Genomic DNA, 27,334 nt, shown 5'->3' on the forward strand with positions numbered 1-27,334 from the left:
ATGTTATTTTAGCTTGGTTTCTCTTAGAAGAAATGTATTTCTTGTTGAGATGGCTAACAGACAAATACAATTCCTTTGGCAATACTAATTGCAAAATACTAATTGGATTATCAAATAGATAAAGTAGCAGTAGGTAGAGCTATGAGGATGATTGCAGGACATGAACATCTATCCTATGAAGAAAGACTGAGAGACCTAGGTCTGTTTAGTCTGGAGAAGAGAAGGCTGAGAGAGGATCTTGTCAATGTCTAGAAATATCTTAGGAGTGGGTGTCAAGATGAAGGTGCCAGGCTCTTTGTGGTGGTGCCCAGTGATAAGACAAGGAACAACAGGTACAAGCTAGAACACAGGAGGTTCCACCTCACCATGAGGAGACACTTCTTTATGGTGAGGGTGACAGTGAACTGGAACAGGCTGCCCAGAGAGGTTGTGGAGTCTCCTTCTCTGGAGATGCCCTGTGTGACCTGCTCTGTGTGATCCTTCTCTGGCAGGGTAGTTGGACTCAATGATCTGTGGAGGTCCCTTCCAAGCCCTAAGATTCAGTGATTCTGATTCTGTGATAGAGATCATTTTTTATTGTGTAGAATATTTGTGGCAGCATGCACCAATACAATTGCTCTGATTTATGCTAGTTGCATATATTGCGTATTTTTAGGGGTTTTGAAACTTTATGCTATCCTTCAGACATCTCAGAAGAAAAGCCCCACAGCTACACTTAAGAATGTCAGGAGTGTGCTGGTTTGAGGCCAGACAGATCCTCTCTTGCCCCGAGAGGGACAAAAGAATGACACACACAAACGGATTGGAGAGTGATGGAAAGTTTAAATGGAAAAGCAGTTGGCGAAACTACAAAAAAAACCTACGATCATAGTGACAAGAACATCCCAAAGCATACAGAGCCCCTTACATAACACCCAAAAGCCTCCCAACTCCTCCCTTCTCCCCACCTGAGGGTCTACCCAAACCCCCAGGGCTCTTTCTTTTCCTCCCTCCCTCCCCCCCCCCACTGCTAAGTTGGTCTCAGGCTGGCCAGGTCTTATACTGCCCCTCCCCCCCCCCCCCCTTTCTGCTCCTGGCATTAGACAGGCCTAAGAGGCCTTGAGATACTCCCCCACCATTACCCAGTAGGGAAGCATCTCCCACGGGAGCAGAGAGGGAAGAAAGAGGAAGCAGAATGACTTTGCAGATGGATTGATAGGGGGCAGGATTTACAGGTAGAAGTACGCCGTTTCCTGTGTCCACCTTATTGGGCGGACACTCAGGACGCTGGAGGTATAACTTATGTGGCAGTGACAGGAGGCACCCAGCCTGAACTGCCACAATGTAGAACTGATTCCCATGGGAGATTTGCATCTGCTGAGCCCATTTAACTTGGTCCTCTTTTCCCTGCAACTGATAAAAAATCCAATAGGCTGTATTGTGCCTTTCCCTTATTATGTATGACAGTCTGGGACTCCTTGGAATAAATAAGAGATAGGTATATATTTATTTAAAAACATTATAAATCACAGGGGAAAAATGGTAAAGTGATGCAGAATACAGATTGTATTCTGTACAGATTGAATACATCGGTTTAGATAATATGGTCTCTCTAACCATAAACAGGTAACTCTAAATTCTTCATAAAATTGTAAGATACTTATTCAAAATGTTATTGCTTAGTAAAACTTGGAAGTAATCTTTTACATTCATGGTGGTGCGTGATCTGCAAGATGCTTTATTGCATACATATTTTGGATAATATCTCAACAAAAAGTTGAAATGTTTCATTAGATGTATTTAAAGACAAGATTTCTTGACATATATCACCAACATTTGTTCCATTTTCTCTGAAGATTCTGTGAACCACAGAATATATTTGTGGTGAATTAATTTTCTCTATTCAAATAAAAATAAATTCACAGAACAACTGTAGGTTATATAATAAATAGACCAGTTTGCACTCATAATTAATGCATGCTTCAATCTTGCTACAGTGCCACTAAAATTCAGTGTCCCCTATACAGAATGATGCTCAAGGAATACTTATGGCAAAAAATTAGATTCATTGGCTATGTAAGAGGAGGATTGATGCAGTAATTACAGCATTACTTCATTTATTAGTAGTATTATCTTTATTAGTTGTAATTCAGCCAACCAGTGTAATTTAGACACCTGCATCTTCTCCTTCAGTAAAAACGTGCTTGCTGCCCTTGGCAGCTTCATGTCTTAAGCAAAGCCAGTATATTGAAAGCTCTGCTTCTTCATGCTTTCTTCTCGGTGAAATTCTGTAATAGGTTGGCCAGGGAAGTTGTGGATGCCTCCTTCCTGAGGGTGTTCAAGGGCGTGTTGGATGAGGCCTTGAGCAGCCAAGCCTAGTTAAGATGTATTGCTGCCCATTGTGGGGAGGTTGGAGTAGATGACTGCTGAGTTCATTTCCAACTTGAGCCATTCATTGGATTCTTGTGGAGTTCGGCCAACAGAAGGCTTTGTTGTTGCCACCATTGCTTTATTCTCCTTTCAGGAAACCATTTACTATAGCTAAAACAGAAAAGCTCTTGCTTTCCCTTCCTCAAGGTCAACTGATTCAGCAACTAGTGTTCTTGATTAGGTTTTCAAAACCTAAAACAGTATTAGTAGACTTAATGTTTCTTTCTTCAGGGAATCTTTTATACTGGAATTCAAATTACATTATTTGAAATATGTTTTTTAATACAAACAAGCAAACAAAACCAAGCAAACTTCTTAAAAGCAAGAAACAATTAATTCATTATGCAGATAAGGTGTGAAAGTCACAGCTTGGTGTAAGATGTAGTTACCTAGTCATTGACAATAAGCTATTTTTGTCAAATGATTGATAAAAATGATCCATCTGTGGTACATCTATGTTGCCCATGAGTTGATAAGTTTTTCTGAAGATTTTCTTGAATTCCATGCTTATTGCTGATAAATCAGTACTACAAAGTAAGAAATAAAGTTGAAATTAAATCTGGCAACCTAGCAGAGAAAGCACATGATTTAGATGTTACTCCAGGTAAGCTGGCTCCACAGCTGTATAAAAGTAGTTCTACTACGTGGTAAACCTGAGGCTTTTTCGTAACTGAGAAGAGAAGGTGACTCTCTTGAGGACACAGTCTCAAGTTGTGCCAGGGGAGGTATAGGCTGGATATTAGGAGGAAGTTCTTCACAGAGAGAGTGATTGCCCATTGGAATGGGCTGCCCAGGGAGGTGGTAGAGTCGTCATCGCTGGAGACGCTCAAGAGGAGACTGGATGAGGCACTTAGTGCCATGGTCTGGTTGATTGCTTAGGGATGGGTGATCGGTTGGACTGGATGATCTTGGAGGTCTCTTCCAACCTGGTTGATTCTATGGTTCTTCCCTCCTGCTGAGCATGGATGCTTATAGTGTTGATGTGTTCCTGTTCCAGTAAAGATTTAAGCAATGCCTTGGTCCTTCCAGAACTCATTGTTCTCCCCTGGAGAAGTAGTTTTAACAGCAGTATTAGCTGAGATTCGGCAAATCTGCATCCAGCAGTATGTCCTCACTAATACTGAGTCAGCGCAGCAGTATTCGTGTTTGATCAGCTTAGTGACAAATGTTGTTTGTCACAAATACACACAAGGAAGGATCTTGAGACAAAATAAACTGCCTGTCTTCCTCTTCTCCGTCACAGCAATACCACTGTTAGCAGGTCACCTCTGTAGTGTAAATGTAGGGACACCATCTTGCCTAGAAAGGATTGAAGGATCACGATGCTGAAATGTTGTCCTGAAAGAGACAACTATCTTCCACACATTCGTCAAGATAAAAACATCCTCTTTCTTTTTTGTTCTTCTGGATTTTCATAATTATTTTTTTTTTGTCAGTACAAACGTTCCTACTTCATTTGTGCTGTATGTCCAGACATAATTAATTTGGGGGTTTAAAAGTGGTATGAGATATATCAAATTTCTGTGACTTCTCTGAAGTAAACATGCAGTGTGCATCCCTTCCTGTGGGTAAACTCAAAAAAGAGATGTCTGCTGAGGACATTTTGGCTTAGTATGACAATACTTTTCTGGTTAGAATTTTATTCCAGAGTTTAGAAACTAATTTATATTCTTGCGGCTTGTTGTTGGTTACCTGTCTTTATATGCTTTGAATCAAAATCACATTTTGTTCATAGACAAAGCTTCTAGTTATCTATTGTACTTTGAGGGTATCAATAAGAAGGCCTACCTGTTAGAATTGACACTGGCTGAAAAATTGCCAGATTTGTCAGTAAAACGGGTTTTGGATGAGAGTCAGGAGGCTTTCTCACTTTTGGAACTTCAGAGATCATTTGAAACAATCACAGCTGACTGAGGTCATCATTCCTAAGTGAACTAGTTGCCACAATGATGTACACAAATCCAACTTATCAGCACATAAATCCCTCCTAAATAGGAGCTGCTCTTTCCTGGTAGCTGGGGCTATATTGCAGAAAAGTGTTTTCCAGAAAAGTGATATTTGGATAATTTTAGAAGCTTCTTAGTGGGCATATTAATTACCTGTTGGGAGAAAACACCTTGGACCTCAGGGGCCTCGGCTGGATTTATGTCGTGAAAGCCCCTTAGCTGGGGCCCAGTGCAAGAATGCTCTACCTTAGGTTCACCTCACCTGACTTTAAACACACACTGGAGGCTAATAAGCAGAAGGCTACTAATCTGAAATGTCTTCTGAAGTCATTGCAGGAGGTAGAAGTGTCAGGCTAACTGAAATCACCCTCTGCTGAGTCCACAGCAGGACTTGGAGGTTCAGTTGTACAGCAGAGGCCTGCACTGAATTGTGTCAGCATGCTTGTGAAACCATCAGTGGATCCTGGACATTCCTTTGAGGGGCTTAAAATGAGGATGGAGCAGCAGAATAGTATTGCGTTAGTAAAGAAAAGCATAAAAAACCTACAAAAATGGAACTTCTTTTTTCTCCTCCTCTTCTTTTTCTTTCCTATATTTTTTCCCCTCTTACTTAATTTTCTCTCTCCTTTTCTGGACAAAAAATAATAGGACCTTGTACCACTATTGTGGCTGAACATGAAGCATGCTTCATGACCAGCACATGAGGTCATTCAACAGCATGAGCCCTTTATTGGGTAATGGATGTGTGTCACGTACACCATCTTCACATTATAAATCCGTCTCAGATTTTACCACTATTGAATGCAGTGGCACTTGTGCATATTGAGATGAAGAGACCACTGTATTAATGTGGTACTCAAAAAAAACCCCATTGCATTAGAACTTGGGTCAGAGAGCTGACTACTGTGAAATACAAATAGCAGTACTGTACACAGTCTTACAGCTACAAATTCTTAAACAGTAATTAATTACACCCATAAAAATAAAAGTAATATAATTAGATATGTTTCAGTTTTACATAGGTACATCTAATTTGCTCTGTTATCATCAGTAGCAACAGATGCCAGTTCTTGCTACTTGTTTGAAGTTAAAATAAGTGGAGTTAATTCATCTCTAGTGACTACTGAATCGAATGTTTCAAGATTGGTCATTACAACTCATCATATCAGAAAAGTCTCAGTGTACATAAAAAGCAGCAACTTTAATTAGCCAACAAGAATAACACTTGCTACTCACCAACAACTTTTCTTCAGCACTACCAAATAGAAGAAGAATATCAAGGTCACACTTAGAACTGAAATCTTTCAGGTTGTTCCAAGCCCCTTTATTCAAACATAACCTTCCACATAACACTGATGTTCCTCTGAAACAGGGAAATTGTCCATTAGAGGCTGTAGTCTTCATGAAATGACCTTCACCAGTGCTGTAGTTACACCTCAGAAATAATTCCTGTAGGAGATAAGAATAGCAGTGGGCCTTCTTGCATTCAGAATTACGTGACATTTATTCCTTCATCGTCACTTTATTTGATTCCTTTGAAGTTAAATCTAAGCTTATCTTTTTCTGTCTTCAGAAGAGGAATGAACAAGGCTTTTAAAATTTCTTTTAAAAACTCGAAGATAGTCACAGTATCTAAATCTGCAGCATGTGCTTTTAAGTTTCTGAGTATGCTATAAAGTAATGACTCTTGTATAAATAATTTATTCAGTTTGTTACTGAGGAATGATTTTTTGTTGTTGTGGTTTAATGTGAGTTAAGCTGAAAATAGTGTTTGGTTTTTTTTTCTAAATACAGATGGGAAGAAATCTTTCAAATAGCTGTTTTTTTGTGAAAAGTCGTGTTTTTAGGGAAAATAATTTAATATAAAACTAAGGTGATTTCGTAATAATGCATTTCTTTTCTGAATAACACAGTAGAAGTGTTTTGTGATGCATTTGTTTACCTGAAAGAAGAATACATTTTCTCTCCCACTGTTTTAAAGTGGACTTTTTAGAAAAGAAAAAATCAAACATTGCTTTTCCTTGGAATTTACTTCTTAAGTTCAGATTTCAGTCAACTGTTTGCTCCCTGTGAGAAACAGTGGATGAAGAAGAGGAACAGAAAAGTTTTAACCAAGGAGTTGACATCATTATCTTTTATAACCTATCTGTGCTGTTTGTAATGGAATATAAGAGGTGGAAAGAAGGAACAAGATACTTTCTGTTACTCTAGAAGCAGACAAGAAAACATGTCCTTGTCATGCCAATGTGCCATTTGCTCTGCTGTCTGGATAGCAGTTGACCATCAGGGATTTTGGCTGTGAATCTTCTAGAGGTGTTGCACTCAGTGCAATGATTCTATTGTGCAGTCACTTACTCGTTTGTTTGAATCCTGTGTATTACAAATGAGTGCCACTGTATCTGTAATTATATATGAGCATTTTTTTCTCATCATACCAAGCTCTAGTCCAGCTACCTGTTGAGTGGTGCAGAGCCTTGGCTGTGTATCACCTTTTGGTGTGAAAGCCAAGGGATAAAACCATCAAAACAAACTATAGACTGGAAGATAATGAAAACTGAGTAACTTGTAACATTTCTACCATTGTAGTTTTCCAAAGTACTTTCTGATGCAGGAGAAAGTATGTGCTCTGAATTGGCTCTTGCTCCCATGCCCTTTTGCATAGATACGATTCAGAGGTACAGTAGAAAACTACAGAGAGAACAGACTCATGTCTGAAGATTGCCTCATTTTAATTACAGATTATTATATTTCATCCATACATATTAATTAGGTTCTCTATTTTAGGCATAACCTGCCCATATTTTTCTGTGTGCCATCTGCCCCAATCAATAAATAGCCCTTAAAATGTTTCATAGTATCGATTAATTCATTAACCCTTCTCCATTACTGACATAAACTCTAAAACAGCTGAAATGAGTTTGCTTAGGAATACATCTGTGCATGGTTTCTATGATAGCCTATTCCACATCCTTTAAAGCCTCTCCAAGTAAGGCTGTAGATTTAGAAAATCCATTTATAAATATTTTCAGAGATTTAGTAGTGACAGCTCACAACTTCACAAATCCTCCTAAAATATACGCTTAAACAGACATTGCACAGGCTAGCTGGCTGCCTGAGTTTGAGTAAAACACATAGAGCGAATGAGAGCATTGGTATTTTTTCAGTTTAAAAGTTATTATTACATGCACTGAAAGAACTTTCAAGGTGCACTGTGGCCTGTATATGTATATGATTTAAGCAGGTTCTTCACTTCTCCGTACTTATTAATGTAAAAGCTGCGTAAGTCACGGAGTACGGTCTTTTATAATGTTAATAACAACAAGTGGTATAGAATCATGGAATCACAGAATCACAGAAATCTAGAGATTGGAAGGGACCTTCAAAGGTTGTTGAGTCCAACCATCCTGCAAAACAAAATTGCTTAGGGTGGGTCACACAGAAACGCATCCAGGTGGGTTTTTCCTTTTAGTTAAACATTCAGAAATTAAACTATTAGTTGTGTGTTGAGATATGGCAAAATGCTTCTTTTCTACTAAAACTAAAACAGAAAATTCTGGAGACAGTTACAACACACTGTTTCTTCCAATTTCTGTTTTCCTCTGTATCCAGGTAAGTAGCAAACAATGCTGCAGTCTCACAGTCCAGCAACTGAGAAAGCCTGTCTTTGCCTCACTGTGGGGCACTGTGCACCATTGCTAGTGGTGTCTGAATTGATGAACCAGCTGTGCTGGGTTTGGCTGGAATATGGTTCTGCTTTGGAGTTAGATGTTTTTTCCCCTTCAGAAAAAGCTGAGGGGACCCACAGCCCAGACAGGTAGCTGAACCAGCCAATGAGTGTTTGATACCATATTGATGTCATACCTGCTATATAAGGAAGGGCTGGTCAGGTAAGTGTGGGTGTTGAGCATGGGGCTCTGGTGCCGTGTGGCAGGATCATGTGGACAAGACAAGATAGGAGAGGATAGGACAGCTCATCAAGGTCAGTGTTGCATTTTGTGCTGCTCACTTTATATGCTGTTTCTCTGGTATTACTGTTCTTCCTGAGGGTTTTTCTCTCTTTGTGATGTCCTACTAAAACTGTTCATCTCAGCTCATCAGGCTTTGCCTTTTTCTCCTGATTTTCCTTCCCATCTCAGTGCAGTGAGGGGAAAGGAGAGGCAGTTTTGTGATCAACTGCATGGGACTCAGCTGTGGGCTTGGCCTAAACCATTGCACCTGGAGATCTTTGTCAGGATCCTATTTGCCAGCAACCTCCTTATTAATGCAGTCCAACGCTATTACACATGAAAAATATATTCAGGAATCTGGAACTCATTCCTCTGTTTCTGCATTTATTTTTATAGGGATGCCTCAGTGAAACTGCTGGTATTGCACCCTTAAAGGGAAAAACTTTTCTTCTTCGTGACCTAGAGCTAGAAGGGGCTTGTACTGTTGTCTTTTATGTTGTTATTGTAAGAAGGATCATAAATGTTGAAGCTCCCTGCCTTGTAGTACATCTAAAATCACTTTATTTGAAAATTGTTTATTATTCTCTTCATCTGGAAATTCAGTAGATGGAGACAAATGTGGTGTTTCTCTGCTTAATGCAGTTAGCAATTTGAAAACATAGGTATAATTTTCCATGCAGTTCAGTTCCTCACAGTAATAGCGTCCCAGAGTAATTTGGCAAACAAACAAAAGAGATAATTAAACATTGTTGAGTTTTTCTAAGGCAAAGTGTATAGGAGGTCTTAGCAAGGGCTCATCTGAACTTTATTAAAGATTAGCAGGCTGTTTCTGCAGGAGGGATCTCTCCAGCTGCAAGCCTGCATGATGGCCTGGTGCATTGCTTTCCACATCAAGCTGTTGTACGGAGCACAATTACAGAACTACTTTTCAGTAAAATGTGTAATAAAAGGCTTTTAGATGTTTTTGTTTTTTTTTCATTTTTGCATTTTTAGGTTGTTGTTTGGCTTTTTCTTTTTCCTGAAGGTGTTCAAGAAACGTGTGGGTGTTACACTTCAGGGCATGGTTTAGTGGCCATGGTGCTGTTAAGTTGATGGTTGGACTTGGTAATTTTAGAGGGCTTTTCCTGACTAAAACCATTCTATGATTCTGTGATATTTTCATAGAATTCTAGAATGCTAGGGTTTGGAAGGGACATCCAGAGATCATCAGGTCCAACCCCCCTGCAAAGCATGTCCCCTTAGGGCAGGGGTGTGTCCAGGCTGGTTTTGAAGCTCTCCAGAGGAGACTCTACAACCTCTCTGGGCAGCCTGTTCTAGGGCTTTGTCACCCTCACAGTACAAAAGTTTTTTTCTCATGCTGAGATGGAATTTCCTGTGATTGAGTTTATGTGCATTGCCCCTCATCCTGTCAGTGGGTATCACTGAAAAGAGCCTGGTTCCATCCTCCTGACAGACACTTTTCAGACATTTGTAGGTGTTATAAGGTCCTCTCTCAGCGTTCTGTTCTCCAGACTAAACAGCCCCAGGTCTCTCAGTCTCTCATAAGAGAGATGCTCCAGTCCCTTCATCATCTTCATAGCTCTCTGTTGAACTCTCTCCTGTAGCTCTCTCTCCCAGACTGTACACAGCATTCCAGATGTGGTGTAACTAGAACTGAGTAGAGGGGGAGGAGAACTTTCTTAATCTGCTGGACACACTTTTCTTAATGCACCCAAGAATACTATCGGTCTTCTTGGTGACCAGGGCACATTGCTCTCCCATGGATAACTTATTATCAAGAGGACTCCAGGGTCCCTCTTTGTGGAGCTACTCTCCAGCAGAGTAATCCCTAACTTTTACTGGTGCTCCTTCCCAAGTGCAGGACTCTAAACTTATCCTTGATGAACTTTGTTAGGTTTGTCTTTGCACAGCTGAATAAAGTAAGCACATTAAAGCCCTATTCATTTCCATATATTTGGAAAATTAATCCAGGAGTAGATCAGTATGCAAAAGGATTATTAGTGTAAACAGCATGTAATTCCTCTCCAGAAGTAGTTTGAATATTTGTGAACTGTACCAGCTATCCATCTTGAAACTGTAAATCCAAGGCAGTTGCTCAGTGAATTACCTTAATATTGTATCTGAGAGCAAATTGCTGAATGATTCAAGAAGTGCTCGTAAAATCAAAGGTATCAGTCCAGATTTTGTTGACCAAGCTCCTGTAATTTCTAAGGTACATACACATTGTGTGTCAGCACTCAGTTCTATGGAGTGTTCATAATTATTTGCAAGCTACTCATTTTGTGTCTTCTATCCAGCAGCAACAATAGATTGCATTTGTCATAAATATGCACAGTGCAAACATCCCTTGCCAGTTTTGATCCTGCAAGATCTAAAAGTATCATGTTCTTTCATTATGGAATTCAAAGACTATTTTTTCCTACATTACCATGGTAACTGGGTTCCTATTTTTATTTTATGTTAGTAAAAGGCTATTACGAGTGGTGGCAAGTGTGTCCTATTAAGCTTTGATGTGGTCTAAGAAGAGTTGTTGTGTTTCTGTAATAATGAGGGTTAAAATTTCAAATCCTGATTCACCAAAGCTTTTAGGTCTGCTTGTCTGTCCTTATGAATGTAGTTAAAGACAATATCTATTACAATAAGAAACTCTGTTAGTTTAAAGGCAAAGAAACCCTAAAAGGGCCCTTGGTCTGTAAGATTCATACATATAGTCCTCAATATTCAGACCTTGATGAGTGTTTAAGATTCTCCAATAACTGCCTCCAAGTGTGTAAACTTTAATGTTGCAAACCCTGTGGTGCTTACAGAAAAGTATAATAGACAGTTGCAGTATTAATAGCAGCCAGAGAGTTCCTTCAGAGTGAAGGAGTAAATGAGATGATAACTATTGATTATTCCATTAGCCAGGAAATTGCTTTAACCATTTGCAAGATCTAAGGTCCTTCAGGCTGAGGGAGTTAGAACAGACACAGGAGGGAAAAGAACTCAGCAAGATTTTATCAAGAAAACTGAAGTTCTGGTAGAGATGGAACCTTCTATACCCGGGGTAAGAGTCACCCTGAGGACATGCAAGTTGTGATAGTAGTTTGCTCTTTTCTCCGTTTTTTGAAGGAATTTCAACTTCAGGAGAAAGGCTTCTTCATTTCTGTGCTGGAATATCTAGTGAAACCACAGGGTGCAAGAGAAATGGAGAAAGGAAAACATGGTGTAGAATTGCTGGTAGCTATTTAGTTACCTATTAAAATCAGTGGGGAAGTGAGATTCAGGGATACTGAATTAAAAAGCCGCTGTGTACTGTAGCACACTGGCAATTCTAAAATGGACTTCTGAATCTTGTTTTGCACAAAAATCCATTAGTTTAATCTTAAAGAAAAACAAACTCTTTGAAAGCTTGGAGTGTTATGGAAGAAGACAACAGTTATATATGCAGCTTTAAATACAGTGCATCTAATGGCTACCTTGGGGATAGGTGATAAGCAATTCCACTGGATAACAGACAGGCTAGAGTTAGGCTGTTAGGGATACAGAATTAGTCTGGAATTCAACCACACATTATAGGGCAAGATTAAACAAATTCTCAGTTCTTAGTCCAGGACATAGGCAAACATGACCATACACCTACTATATCTAAAAGAATGACCGTAGCATGTAGGGGTAGGAAGGTCTGGTCTTTAGCTTCCAATGTAAGAGAGGAATTCAGAACCTAAAATTTAATACATTACTCTTTGTTAGGCAAGTTGACCAAAGGAGAGAGGTACAGGGATAACTGAGTCTCTTGTTGGACCACCCATGAGATTTTGCAAGCATCTGATGAGTAGGACTGCTGAATATATATGCGATTAAAACAAACCACAGTGTGTTGTCAATACGACAGAATCATTTAGTTTGATAGGGAACTCTGTAGGCCATCTGATCCAGCATTCCAAATCAAAATAGGACTTACCTCCACATTTCATGTAACTTGTATTTTTGTCTGATTGATAAACTTCTGGTAATCCTAGTCTGGGTACATTAAATATATTGAAGAAATAGTAACCTAGAGGTACTCATCTAATATCTCACCTTCTTTCCTGGGCCATGTCTAGGAATAACATGGCCTTAATTTGCCAAAATGTATTATGGAAATAGACTTCCTGTCAACAGACTTTTAGAGTGAAAAAATCGTCAGAAGAGAGCATGCAGATCAAACATCTGATGTCTGTGCTGTTAGCAGTGCAGATTTGCTAGAATGCCTGTGCTTCTACACAGTTCTCATCAGGGGTTGGAGATCTTTGAGGATGCTGCTGCATCCCTGGGGTAAAATATTTCATAGGGAGTAAATTCAACATAGTTATGGAAAATCCAAGTGTGTCAGTGCTTTAACCATACTATCCCTGAAACACAACAGTAATAATCCTAACAAACCCATGTCTGCAAATATGAAATTCCCAGAAATAGACAGATGAGTTTTAGTTTTAAATACTGAGGTAAAAAGGGAATTTGGAATCAGACAAATAAAGCCAGGTGTCTTATAGATTTATCATAACGTATTCCTGATGTTAGCTACTGAAACATTAACTTCTCAGGCTCATTCAGGCTGCCTGTGAGGAAAGTTGTCTATGACAAGCCCTCCAGATAAGGCAACATTACGTATCTCTCTCCACTGACTCCAAGGAATTTGGACAATTGTGAAGGCCATCCAGTGCTTTGGCAAAGCTGACCACTGGCCAGCATGACTCACTGAGAGCATGAGAGTCCTGTCATTGTCACCGAGAGACCCTTGCACTTCTAGTGTGCACTTTGTTGCACACTATTCTGTTGGAGTGGGATTCTGTATGAGATTCACACCTGCATTTGCAGCAGTGGAAAGGGTAATTTTATGTATGGGGCAATGCAAAGGATATTTTGTTCTTTATGCATCTCCTAGCTTCACATGGATATCTGAGGCATCCCACAGAGACCTATGTATGGCCTGCTGAACTGAGCTCTTAGCAGGTATGCAGCTGAGTAGCTCTCTTGCTTCTGCCATTGATGAGATCTCTGACCGTAATAGTTTATACACATGGCAGAAAGGCAGGCAATTGCGCTTAGCTTTCATAACTTCACACAATTTTTTTCAAGAGGTTTGAATGCAGATGTCTGAATAATAGGTGTCAAAATGTAGATGATATTGATGTTAGCTGACCTAAAGAGATGTCTGAATCACTACTGCATAATATGACAGTCATGGTATTGTGGTTTAGGTGGTGAATTAACTGAGAAGAGACAATGCCTTCTACAAAATATTAGTGTTAAACTTTAGTCCAGGAAGTGGAAGACATAGTTTCTAGCTACTTCCTGTTGTCAACATTCTTGAAACAAAACCCAGGGAGTGTGATCTTACCACTACCATGTTGATAAAGAATTGATTGACTAAGATGTGTCAAACATGCTGAGACTGAGGAGGAGCTAAAACTGTCCCATTTCCAAATAGAGCATTGTGATTTATTTAGTGCCTTCAGTCAAAGTAGTGTGATAGCCTGATCACAATAAATTGGACTGTGAGGAAATTAGGTCAAATTCAGATGCTTCCCTGCTATCCTCTCAACTTCTGCTAGCTAAGCTAGGTCACTTCTCAGCATGCGTGAAATATTGTCTGTTGGCATTACGGAGTACTACCATCCAGATATGACAATAGAGGCAGTAACTAAATACAGGAGGCTTTGCAGTTTGACAGTCCCTTAAGCCTAGCCATTTATCAAGGCCACTTATGGCCCTGAAACAAGGAATGTGAATATAATCCTTACAGATCTGTTTACAGATTAATATGTTGTGTACTAAATAAATGAATAAAATGTCATGAAGCAGATTAGTTGTAGGCAAGGCTTTGTTGAAGTCACAGAAGTACATATCAAAGACTTGTGTTACTGAGGGTCTTTCTAGTAACATAAAGTATGATACATTTTGGTTAGTAAGAATAAGTAATGTGAACCCAAAGAACATCATGATCTTTAAACATGTATCTCATATACCTTAGCTTCAATAAGTCAGCATAGAAGAGTTGGGATGGAAGGAACCTCTGACCTCCAAAGCTTGGGTACTCCAACCACCCTGCAGTCAGCAGTGGCATCCTCTACTAGAGCAGGTTTCTCAGGGCCTTGTTGAACCTGACCTTGAATGTCTCCAGGGATGAGGCCTCAGCTACCTCCCTGGGCAACCTTTTGCAGTGTTCTACCACCCTTATGGTAAAGAGCTTGTTCCTAACATCCAGTCTAGATCTCCTCTAATTTCAAACCATTACCCCTCATCCTGTCACTGCAGGCCTTTGGACACAGTCCCTCTGCAGACTTTTTAGGCCCCCTTCAGGTGCCAGAAGGCTGCTATTAGACCTCCCTGGAGCCTTCTCTTCTTCAAGGCTGAACAACCCCAGCTCCCTCAGCCTGTCCTTGTAGCACAGTTGTTCCAAGCCCCTGATTGTTTTTTGTGGTGCTCCTATGGTCTATGTCCTTCTTGTGTTGAGGGCTCTAGAACTGGATGCAGTACTGTAGGTGAGGTCTCACCAGAATAAAGTGGCAGAATTGCCTCTCTTCATCTGCAGCTATATGATTTTGAAAGTCAGACTCACAAGGAGGACCAGCTATGTAATGTGTTGTATAAACAATTTACTTTGTACGTTTTTCCAAAACTTTCAAAAGGATCATTCTACATTTAGGTCATGTGCCTGACAGTCTCTCTTTTGTCTCATTAATAGGCACCACAAGGCCACATAAGGAGGGGGAAGTCCCTGGTGTGGACTATATTTTCATCACTGTTGAAGATTTTATGGAACTGGAGAAAAGTGGTGCTCTCTTAGAAAGTGGAACATATGAAGGTAAGCATGTTCTTGCTGCTAAATCTGTTTTTGTTTTTAATCATTTGATGGAATTGCACTGGGACTTCCCATTACAAATGTGTCATTGCTACTGCTATCAGAAATGTGCAAAGCGTCATATGGCAATTACGAAAATATTTTCATATATAAAATCTAAATGCAGATGGGTTCATTGTGATTTTAATGTATTATCCTGGTTAGGAGAAACAGGATAAGACATTGCACTTAGAGGAAAGAACTTCTAATTCTTGATGCCAAATATTTGAGGGGATTTCCAGAAAATTTCAGCAAACAGCTGATAAAGTTTACAACAGAAATCAGTTGTAACACTGACAGTTTTCTGTTGCATGTGTGATCCTGCAAATACCAATCTGTATCAGAGCTTGAAACCTCACTGTTTAAGTAAAAGAAGGATTTACTATGTCTTGTGTTACGGGCTTTGTAAAGTTACTGAAAAGAACTCATTAATTTATAATATAATAGAGTAGTAGGAGCTGTCCTAATGCCTATATTACAAAATGTCTGTGTATGGGGCAAGGAGTTGAGGAATCATCACATTTTAAACCTTTTCCAAAACACAGCTACCCTAAAAATGAACCTACTATAATGGAAAGGCAGTTACAGAGTAGCACATTTTAAGGAAACCAGATTTATGGTAACTAAGTCATGAATAGCTGTTTTTACCACAGTCTTCAAAATTACAGAGAACACCCTGCATATGAAAAATGTGACCAATATCACAGAATCACAGAATGTATGTGGTTGGAAGAGACCTTTAAGGTCATCCAGTCCAACCCTCCACCCAGCACTGAAGAGTCAACACTGAGCCATAGCCCTGAGCACTAGGCCTGCACACTGCTTGAACACCCACAGGGATGGTAACTCCACCACTGCCCTGGTCAGACCATTACAGTATTTGAGAACCCTTTCAGTTAAGAAATATTTCCTAATATCCATCCTGAAACTCCCCTGGTGCAGCTTGAAACTGTGTCCTCTGTCTCTGTTGCTTGTCATCCAAGAGAAGAGGCTGGGCCCCTCCTCACTCCAACCTCTCTTCAGGCAGTTGTAGAGACTGATGAGGTCACCCCTCAGCCTCTTCTTCTGCAGAATGAACAATCCCAGCTCCCTCAGCTACTCCTCGTAGGCCATGTGCTCAAGGCCCTGCACCAGCCTTCTCTGGACATGCTCCAGAACCTCAATGTCCTTCCTGTAGTGAGGAGCCCAGAACTGAATACCATACCCGAGGTGTGGCCTCACCAGTGCAGAGTACAGGGGGATGATCACCTCTCTATCCCTCCTGGCCACCATGTTTCTAATACAAGCCAGCATGCCATTGGCTTTCTTGGCCACCTGGGCACACTGCTGACTCATACTCAGTTGATTATCAATCAGTCCCCCCAGTGTGTCTCCAAATTGTGGCTTTCCACCCACACATCCCCAAGTCTGTAGCTTCCCTTGGGGTTGTTACAAGAGAGTATCTTCATGTGCAGAACCATTTACAGGAAGCAGCCTCAAATTTTTACCTGGTAGCAAAAGAAGCAATGTAGACCTTTTGTCCTGACTTTGTCCCTGTCCAGGAAAGCATCTGAAGATAAATAAGGAGCTATTCACCCCAAAGAAAATCATTAGCTATGTTATAAATAGCAGGAAAGGAGATAATCCTTTCTCACCCAATCAGCCCAAAGTACCAATTGCAAAGTAAATAAATTTTCATTAGGATTTATATCAATACAAAATTTTAAACAAAGATTTCCATTCAAGAAGGTCAAATAAAGGAAAATGTAATGTCTTTTCCCATTCTACTTTTTCCCCTACTGTCTGACACCTCATGGTAAAAGTTACCTAAACGGTAGCACAAGTACAACACTACAATGTTACGTTTTGTTAAATAACCAACCTTTCTTGACAGAGCTTTTTGTTTCCTTGGGTGTTTGAAGCTAACATTAAAGGAGCTTAAGCGTAGCAAAAGTCTGTCATTGCTTGACCGTGTAATTTCATTAGTTTGTAGCAAGTTTGTAGAGATTGAACTGCTAGGTTAAATTAATTCACAGTGCTCTTCTGTCCCTCGAGGGGTACTGAGAGGTGTCTTTTGAAACCAGCTACCAGAGCTGACTGGACAGCAAGGTGAAATATTGGTTGGGGAAGTCTGTATAACTCTTGAAACCAGCTGAGGACCTAGCTGAGGAGAGTTCCAAAGTCATGACTATGCAATGCGTGTCACATCATTCGCTGATCACAGATGACAAGTTCACTGAAGCCAAGAAGGCAGAAACTAAATGCAAAATAAAATAAACTCCACAGCCCAATTTCTGCATAAATCATGTCCTCGATTCCCAGATTTCCCAATCACCATCTGTGCATTCTGACATATAATACATAGTATATTATCTGTGTGTTATAGCAATAGGTAACAGCAGAAAATATGCCGTGTTTCCAGATGCTGTTTCTCACGTTCCCATACAAAGACCTTTGGACATGGTCTTACAAAGTTATACCCCCAATTTTCTGATTAATTCCTTGTGACTGTAGTACCGTCCTTGGGGAAGGATTTTGCTAATCATTCCACCACAAATTTTCCCGAGCACATTAAGTCTGCAATGATTAAATTTAGCGAGGACAATTAGACCAACCAGGGCAAAGAAATTTTCAGTTCCCTTCACAAAGAGAAGATGATTTTTTTTAATCCTTCTGTGGATCAAGCAGCTTCTGTGAGTGTGCATGTTGTGGGACATGAAATTTCTCTTCTGTGAGTACTCATTATTAGGCCTCTGAATCAAATCAGCATTTTGTTTTAATAATTCTCAGTGTTAATAGATTGCTTATCAGATTTCTTTGTTATTTCCTTTTTGTCTCGAAAAAAAAAGTCATCCTCTAGTTAAGTTTAGTTAAGTTGAGTCAGTCTATGCTGATTGTCTAACCATGGCAACTATGTACCAGTTTGTCTCTGCCATAAACATTTCTGATTTAGCTAAGGAGAAAAGACAGGCTCTGTGTATCTGTGTTCCTTTTCACCTCTTCTTGACTAGAAAGGTTGATTCAGCCAATTTACCTTTTATGAGTTCCAAAGAGAATCAGAAACATCCATGTAAACCAGAAGAAAAAGAGACCAAGTGGAGCCTTACCTGACACTGAACATTTGTATCGTTTGTTATAGTGTCAGTATTGTTGGGAGGGGGTTATTTTCTGGTAGCAATGAGAAAACCAGTGAAAACAACCAAAACCATGTTGTTTTCATGCAGGCAAATAATAGTTGTGATTCCAACCTAGGCAAAAAGTGAGAGCAGTATATGAACTTAGAAAAGTACAGTACTATAATTCTTTTTTTGAAGCACCCTTTTTTGTGACTTTTAAAATAGACTTTTTAAGTTATAAAAGCTTCAGACTTAAATTAGAATGCTCTGTGACCTCCTTACTACTGAGGCTTTCAATACACCTTTCTTTGTCTACCACTTTTGTGACAGCTGTGAATGGCCGTAGCATTCCAAAGTGCTGTAGAAAAGAAGCAGTCTGTACGTGGCTAAAAACTCTCAAAGCTCTTGCTTTACCAGTTTTGCAAATAGAAACACAAATATTTTTAGTAGGACCAAATGCAATACTGTTTTGGCCTTTTCTGCTTGTGCTTTTTTGAGTAATGGCTGGAAAGAACAAACCATCTTTATAGAACTTAATTTTAAAACATCTATATTGGTACATCAAAGTTGCTGCATAATTTGCAGTTTATCTGTAGTAAAATTCCATGGCAGTCTGGGTGGCTTTGTTCACTGCTGAACAAGAGGAGGAAGGACTGAACTCCCTGCCCGGACTGTTAAAACAGCTCTGCTGACTAAATGGAGGGTACTTGGTGGCCAGACCAGTGTTTCTCACCATCACAGTTTGCTGGCTGGTGTTCTCCCTGAGTCAGCGGGCAGTGCTTCTTTCAACAAGTTGTCAGGTACATCTTCAGAGACTAGCTGCTGTCATATATGGCTTGGTAGAACCCCTAACTCTGCTGGCTGGTGCTGTGTAGCTCAGCAGAAATGTGCATGGGCAGTCAATTAATCTAATTTGTGTTTTATTGAGATTCTAAGGCTCAAGCAGGAATTTCTTGTTAGCTCACAGTTGCTTTAAATTACATCAGCTGCTAATTTTCCTAAGGAAATCAGATGGATGTATGCTCCCTGGACACAACACACTTCACTTTGCTCATGTATGTTCTCAGGAGGTAGAGTGCCAGAGATCGCATATTATATGGGTCTGCATGCTCCAGGAACCTTTTCTGCTGCAAATGTGTGTTGATTTGTATCAAAACTAGACCATCACCAAGAGAATCTTGACTGCAGAGAAATAAAGAAATGACCTTTGCCTTCATGCTTTTTTTTATGATCTGGGTGTGCAAGCTCAGTCCAAGATGTATCCGGTCCTTTACAATTTTGTGTAGTCACTACCAAAAAGTTAGTAACAAAATGAAGTGTCCAGACAAAGGTAAAGCAAATTACCAGGGCAGCTGTAGGGAATAAATTTAGAGAACTCAACAGATAGAACTTTAAGTAATGATTGAGAAGCTCAGAGACCTTAGAATGTATGAACCTTGGTGGATGCATAAAGATAATTCAAAGTTGGGCAAACGTAATGAATCTGGACAAGATGGACGTTTGGGTTGAATATTTGGAACAGAGTTTCTCATACTGATATGATTTAAATGTTAGAATAGCCTCGAGGTGGTTTCATCTCTTAGGAAGTTTAGAAGTAGTTATCTGGAGCCCTCAACACAGGAAGGACATAGACCTGATGGAGCAGGTCCAGAGGAGGGCCATGAAAATGGTCAGGGGCCTGGAACACTTCTGCTGCAAGGACAGGCTGAAGAGTTGGGGTTGTTCAGCCTGGAGAGAAAAAAAGGCTCTGGGGAGACCTAATAGCCTAATAGCAGCTTTCCAGTACCTGAAGAGGGCCTCCAAGGGACTGTTTCCAAAGGCCAGCAGTGATAGGACAAGGGGCAATGGTTTGAAATTAGAGAGGAGGAGATTCAGATTGTGTGTTAGGATCAAGCTCTTTACTATAAGGGTGGTGGAAGACTGGAAGAGGTTGCCAAGGGAGGTAGTTAAGGCCCCACCCCTGGAGATATTCAAGGTCAGGCTTGACAAGGCTCTGAGCAACCTGCTCTGGTGGAGGATGTCCCTGCTGACTGCCAGAGGCTTGGGCTAGATGAGCTTTGCAGGTCCCTTCCAACCCAAACCATTCAATGATTCTATTAGCAGAACTATTCCTGCACTGGTAGAGGCATTAATTAAAGGCTGTACTGCAGTATTGCTTACCTCAGTATAATATTTAATGCTGTCTGTGTGACATGTTAGGGTTTGGTCACTGGGGGTTTTTTGTCAAATGAGCACAAACGGTTCATGTGAGCATTTCAGGTACATTTCTAACTGAGCTTAACAGCAGTATTGTGCTGTTTTAGTTTAAATGCAGACTGAATTAGAAGGATACTGTCAAAATGTATCCAGCCTGAGCTCTAAGGCTATCACACGGATGAGGCACATTTTTCTGTGGTTATTACAACATTTCAACTTACAAACCTTATGGTTTTGTTTTTATGGCTTTGGTTATGTGTCATGCTCTGGAGGAATGTTTAGCTACGTTGCTCAGTTAGAAATCTCCTATTTTTTATATATTATTGAAAAGACAATGTTTGTTATGTCATAGCCAGTTTACATGTGATTATTGTGTCATGTCTTTGTTAAGTTCCTCTGAATTTTATATCTTCCTGGATACTACACTTTCAGATTTGGATTCCATAATATTTGGCATCACATGAGAAAGGATCACCTTCCTGTAGCACGTAGCATTCTGCTAAATACCATAAGCTGCAGTCCAAAAAGTGTTTGGGAGGTTTTTCCTAAAACATGTGGAGAAAATTCCCATTGCTACAAGCCTTTCCACTTTGTCAACCTCAGAATTTTCAAAAAGCTTTGCTTCCTAAAGAAAAGATATACTGAAGTGCCCATAATTCTTTTTATTTGCATCTTCCTCAGTCAAAGGATTATTTTTTTTCTGAAGTATGTTCCCTAAGTTGTTCTCATCTTTTTGGAAGGTAGTTTTAGTAACTGCCCTCTCTAGTCTCTGATCCCTTTATCAATATTTTCAAACATGACAGAGAATAGTCCCAGAAGTTTCCCAGCACCTTCAGATGCATCCTATTCAATCCTATAGGTTTGCATTTCTCCAGCTGACCTAATTAGTACCTAAAATGATCTTTCTGTACCATGGGTAGTATCTGTCTCTGATAGTCTTCATTACTAAGCAAAGACCTGAAAGGCCTGGGAGTGAGCAGCAGACTTGGACAGGAAAGGCTGAGGGAGTGAAGGCGTTGAGTCCTTCACCAAGTTATCCTTTTCCATGTTCTCTGTCATGCTCTTCCCCGTCTTTCTTTTGTTGCTGCTGTGGCTGTAGAAACTTTTCCTGTTGTTTTTGTCCTTCAACCATTTCAATTCTAGCTGTCTGTTGGTCTTGCTAATTCTGCTCTGTGTACCTAGGAAACATCTATCTGTTTCACCTTGATTGCCTGTCCATGCTTCTGCCTTTTAACATACCTACATTGAGGAGTTCTCTGAGAGCAAAACTGACCCTTAGAGTCTTCCCTTGTTTACACTGTGTTCCATAACACTAGAATAAGGCTTTGCTTGACTAGCAAGTATTGGATTGTAGTTTCTGTGTTCCTGTTCTTTCAGCAGAAAATGCTTTGCAGCAAGATATGAAAAATTCCTTTTTTATGGCCTGAGGAGGAGTTGCGTGTTTTTGAAATCTCGTTTTGATTACTCTGTTTCAATAGTGATATTCTAGGACTTTGCAGTATTGTTTAAGGCCTTGGTCACGGCTGCTATGGTAGACTCCAGGCAGGTAAACAAAAGTGTGCATCTTGCTGCCTGCTAGCACAAAACAAACAAATGGGCTGCAAAATGACCTTAAAGTAATGAAGGATATTGAAAGAAGCAGGTTGTGCCAAGTATGGAATGATGCAGTGTAAGTGTGGGAAGAGGGCCTGGGTTTGTATGGTTAATTGAAAAGAAGGATTCAGTTTCTGATGGAGCTTTTCCTGCAATACAGTTACATTACTTCCCTAGTGAGCTAATTAAAACAAGATAAAAGACCAACAAAACCCAAGCACTAAAAGAAGTGTTTATGTTTCAAAGCAAGGCAGTTTCTTACTGAAAACAAAACAAAAAGCCCTAAAGATATTAAAAATAAACAAAACCTTTTAAGTGTAAGGAAATCTCTGTAGTGGGTTTACACGGTTTTCAAAAATAATTATGTTTTACCTTGTGCAAATGAAAATAAATAGTTCTATAGGGAGTCTTTTGACCAGTAGAAGCCTTCCCTTGTATTTCCAGTAAAAGTAATGGAGACACTATCAGAAATCAAGGTCAAATATGCTGGTAGATAATTAAATATGATAGTCCATTTGGTGACCTATATTTATAGTTAATTTATGTAGTGCATATATTAAAAAATAGCCATGGATATAGAATAAGCTTTAAAAGATCCTGCTGATGCAGAAGAAACCTATTGCAGCAAAAGGGAAGTGTAATCTATTCAGTGCATCTACACTGAAATAGGTGCAAGAGAGGTATCCTGGCATCTGCAAACTGAGTGGCTCTCTTTGCAGACTCATTTAAGGGTAAGACTAAGCTTTCTCAGCCATCACCAGGAAGCTATAGCATGTGACTTAGCCATGACCACAGCATGTTGATATCTGACCTAGTTTAGAGCATCCTCAAGGCTGCTACGGTCAGAGGAATGCAAAGACATAAATCTTCCTTTGATCTTAGTTCACCCCTAAATTATGTGATGTACCCGGTCACTGAATTCAGGACTCCAGGAGAAAAATCTCCCAATTTTAAAAAAGTAAAAAATCCTTCTGAGTTGCATAGTGATGTGCCTGATAAGAAAAATGAGCTTTCAAATTGCTGATAGGGAATCAAATACCCTTTCTGTCCATGGATCGACCATTTGCAGGGTCTTCACAGACATTGTGGTCAGTCGTAGGGGAAGGATATAGCTCTTCTTCCTTTGTGTTCCATGCATGTGAATACTCTCCTCTAAAAAGCATAGAGGTTGTAGGAACCTTAAATGAAAGAATCAAATTAATCTTGTCATTTTTTGTATTTACATGGCTTCAGAGAGCCCCAGAATAGACCAGGAACCAATGACTAAGTGCTCCAGAATCAGAACAGGTTGCAGTTTCCACTGTTTTCAGCACTGCCATCTCTTTTCAGCTTGTCAGTATAATCTTTATTTGTAAAGAAGGGAAAAGTGTAGTGATATATTTTTATAGAGGCGTTCATGCAGCTGAACTGCAATTTGCAGAATAATTACTTTCTTTTGCTGCTTTATCTCGGACTTCCCATTTCTCATTCTGAGGGTACTCAATAATACATAGGTTTCTGAAATAGCATTTACTTTCAGAAGTGCCATTTCACAGAAGTCATGAGGGCAAAAGGAGGTAAACCAAACCAATGATTTTCAGTCCTTTATTGGTGATTTTAGATTGGGAAATGGAGAAGGAAAAAAAAAGAACAAAAAAAAGCAACTCAACACAATCTCCACTGCACCTTCGCTTCATCAATTGCAAAAGTTTGCATTATAAATGTTAGAAGAAACATCACTCAGATGAAAATAAATTATGAATCCTCATCTTTCTCACTGAACTTTTTCATTCTGTACATTTTCGTTGTAGAAATGAATCAGGAATTCACCAGGAAAAGCAGCATGTGACTGAGAGGTTATGCACACTATATAACATCAAGTGTTTAGCTTAATGCTCTTAACTACCCCTTGAGGTTTTCGGTTCTATCTTTTCCCTATATTGAGAATTTCAGTGCGTAACGTTGGGTGCAATAAATTACAGGGCAGATTATGAAGGAGTTAAGTAGATGAGGTGAACACTCTTATTCAGCTGAAGGCCTGTTTAAGATTCCAGAAGCCCTTAGGAGAACAGGGACTGCTCTACAAAGCTGATGATCAGAGTTTGATTCTGGGTACAGCTACAAAGTCAAGCTACCATTTTCACTAATAGCTCTGATGAACATAAATTTAGAGGAAGTCAGCTCTAAAATTCCCTAGGATTGCAAAAGAAGCCTGGCAGGTAGGGGTCAGGTTCCAGGTTTACTGATATCAGTAAACCTAATACTACTCAGTGCCAACCACTTTGACATTACAGTAGCTATCTGCTCTCTTACAGATAGATTGCCACAATTTGTCTACTCTTCTTGTCTGGCACAGACTTTTAAACACTCATCAAGATTATAGACTCACAGAAGTATTTAGGTTGGAAGGAGCCTCTTCAGATCATCTAGTGATTAGCTTTGTGAATGAGGAGAGGGTAGCAAATGTTTATTACCTGGGCTGGACTTTAGTATGAGTTTTGGTGCTGTGTCTGACAGCACCCTTGTAGGCAAGCTGACAAAATATGAATTAGGTAAGTGAACAGTACAGTGGATTGAAAATGGTCTGGTCAAGTCCAGGGGTTTGTGATCAGCAATACAAAGTCAAGTTTTTAATTTCACTCTTAAAAATACAGCATCTTTGTCTTCTGCCTCTTTGTTCTGCTAACCTGTGTGAACCATGTTACTTTTATTTAAATTGGATATTAGGAACAAGTTCTTGACCATGACGATGGTAGAGCGCTGGAACAAGTTGCCCAGACAGGTAGTTGAGGCCCCATCCCTTGAGATACTCAAGGTCAGGCTCAAAAAGGCTCTGAGCAAATCTGCTCTAGTGGAGGGTGCCACTGCTGACTGCAGGGCATTGGACTCGATGACCTTTGGAGGTCCCCTCTATCCCAAACCTTTCTATGATTCAAGATTTCCAGCAGAACTCTCAGACTGAAGACAGATCAGGTTACCAAGTTTCTCCAGTGTGTTTTAAAGGCCTCCACAGTCTTCAGGTCAGAATAATGGGCCAGTGTGGTGTTACATATTTTCCCCTCTTTCCTAAATATTAGTATTTGATTTGCAATCTTAAAAAAAAATAAACTGATAAATGTATTAAATATCTCCACTACTAGTCCAAGAGATCATGTACAAGTTTTCTACAATCTAGGTTACCTTTTATCCTTATTTTGAGAACACTGAACTCTTCTTTGCCCTTCTCCTTTTTTGCCTTCACAATCTGGAACATATAACTACAGATATGTTAACTCCTTTTCAATCACAGAAAATAACTGTAAAGAATAATACAGAGGAGAGGGAATTTCAACAGCAGAAGTGGGTAAGAATTTGTTACCAACTTGTTGCTTGTGTTCTTTTCCTGTAAACTTCCCCAAAACTTCTTGCTTAAGCCTTCTCCTTTCTCTGCTGAGTGCGTGATGGCTGGAATTGAAGGAATACCAAATAAAGGTGTTCCACTCCTGATGTACATGCATAGGGGAGCAAATTTAGGATGTCTTACTGCTCAGATATGAATGGTTTCTACCAACACTGTATTCCTTTCTGCTGGTACCACTTTTGCTTTGATGTTGCTCAAGGAGACTGCAAAGGTAGATATTTCAAGCAGTAGGAGTCCAAAAATAAATAACCATAATCATTCTGAGTATAACTAAATCTTGTTTATGCATTTGATTGCCCCTAACTGGCTCACCTTCTGGCAATGAATTTCAACATTTTGGTAGGGGTGGAGGGGGAACGCTAAATAATAAGCCAAATGAAAGGATGGTTCACTTAGTCATTAGTTTTAGTTATCTCATGTCTGAATAGTTATGATAACTTACGTATTTTTTTATTTGCAATCAGTCATTTGAGGAGATAAATACATGAGTGCTGCACAGAATTATATTTATTCTCATTTTACTTAATATGAACATGCTAAAATTAAATTGAATGATAGGAAGGAGGGCTGGTTAAGACTTGTCAGGTCATTGAGGTTGTCTGCCTGCCAACAAAGCTGAGTTGCCCATGGTATATGCAGGTGCTTTGTTTCAGTCCAATCTTAAATGACTCATACAGCAAAGCTCCTTTCACCACCTCCCCTGGGAGACAGCTCTGTAATCTAAAAACCTAACGGTGAGAAAATGCTTCCTGCTACTTGGCTGGAGATTTCCTTTTGTGCAGCATCAATCCATTGTTCCTATTTCTATCCGCTGAGGCCATTTTAAATCATTATTCTTAATCTGGGTTTGACCCTTCAAAAAGAGGTAATGGTTATATTCCCTCGATTTATCACACCCTGCATTGTGATTTTTTTAATTTGTTCAGTCTGTTACTCAACTATTCCTAAATACTTTCTAAGTATTCCTAGAATCAGTTCCTGTATTCTGATGTAGTTGTTTCCTGATGTGCTGCTTTTTTTGTTTGGTTGTTGTTGGTTTTTTGTTTGGTGTGTTTTGTTTTGTTTTGTTTTACTTCTTGGCGCTGAGATGGTTTGAATTCTGGACCCCAGGAGTAAGCTATAAACATGCCACTCCAATTCAGCTCTCTCCCACTCTGTGCACACTCTTTTTACCACTAGCTTCACTGCTTTAACTCTCTCCCTCACAAGCATGTGCACAGGTTTTCTGTATGTAATCTGGGAGCTCATCCCAGGAAGGGAGAAGAGGAATCAAGATGAAAAAGTAAATGTAAAACCTGAAAAATTAGAATTTACAGTTTAAAGTAGCAAATTGCCACCTTAATTAGTAAGGTGGTATTAAAATTAATCGTCCTTTAGGAGTGATGTCTAGTCTGGAAGAAACCCAAACTTTGAGGTGCTGCAAATTTATGTAGGCTGATTGGAAATGAAGTATGGAAGAAGGAAAAAACAAGTAAGTCTGGACTGTAGTTACAGCAGCAAGTATTTTTTAATTTTTTGTAATTATTTTTCCAGAAAGCAAATGTACAGAAAGCTGTCCCATCTGTGCTTCAGTTTGTTATAGCTGATTTAGAGAAGTCTGGTGTTCTGTTGCACAGAAGAAGGTAGGGTTAGGGGTGTTCCAGGTTCTCCAAGGGCTGCTGCTCCGAGGAATGGGGTTGTGCAGCAAGACTGCCTGTCCCCTCCTCCAAAAAGGCTGGGGAAAGGACTCCCCTGCCCACAGAGGCAGGCTGGAAGCATCACGCTCCATGTTAGGTCCTCCTGCTACCTTCAGGGGGGCTTGGATATCGACTATCATTACTTATCGATAATTTGCTTTATGTCATCAATTTTCCGCTGATACATTGCATTTGTAAATCAAATCAAGTACAACAAATATCCTTTCT

General features: G+C 39.8%; 1 protein-coding gene across 1 annotated transcript in view; it reads left to right on the forward strand.

Moving 5' to 3' along the window:
* Nucleotides 1-27,334, forward strand: part of MAGI2 (membrane associated guanylate kinase, WW and PDZ domain containing 2) — a 646,435-nt gene that overhangs the window by 366,226 nt on the left and 252,875 nt on the right. Inside the window, exon 3 of the mRNA XM_054399405.1 lies at nt 15,012-15,131. Within this exon, the coding sequence (XP_054255380.1) occupies nt 15,012-15,131 (120 nt within the window). The remainder of the gene's footprint in view (nt 1-15,011; nt 15,132-27,334) is intronic.

Source organism: Indicator indicator, chromosome 3, assembly GCF_027791375.1.
Source record: "Indicator indicator isolate 239-I01 chromosome 3, UM_Iind_1.1, whole genome shotgun sequence".
Classification (NCBI taxonomy): Eukaryota; Metazoa; Chordata; class Aves; order Piciformes; family Indicatoridae; genus Indicator; species Indicator indicator.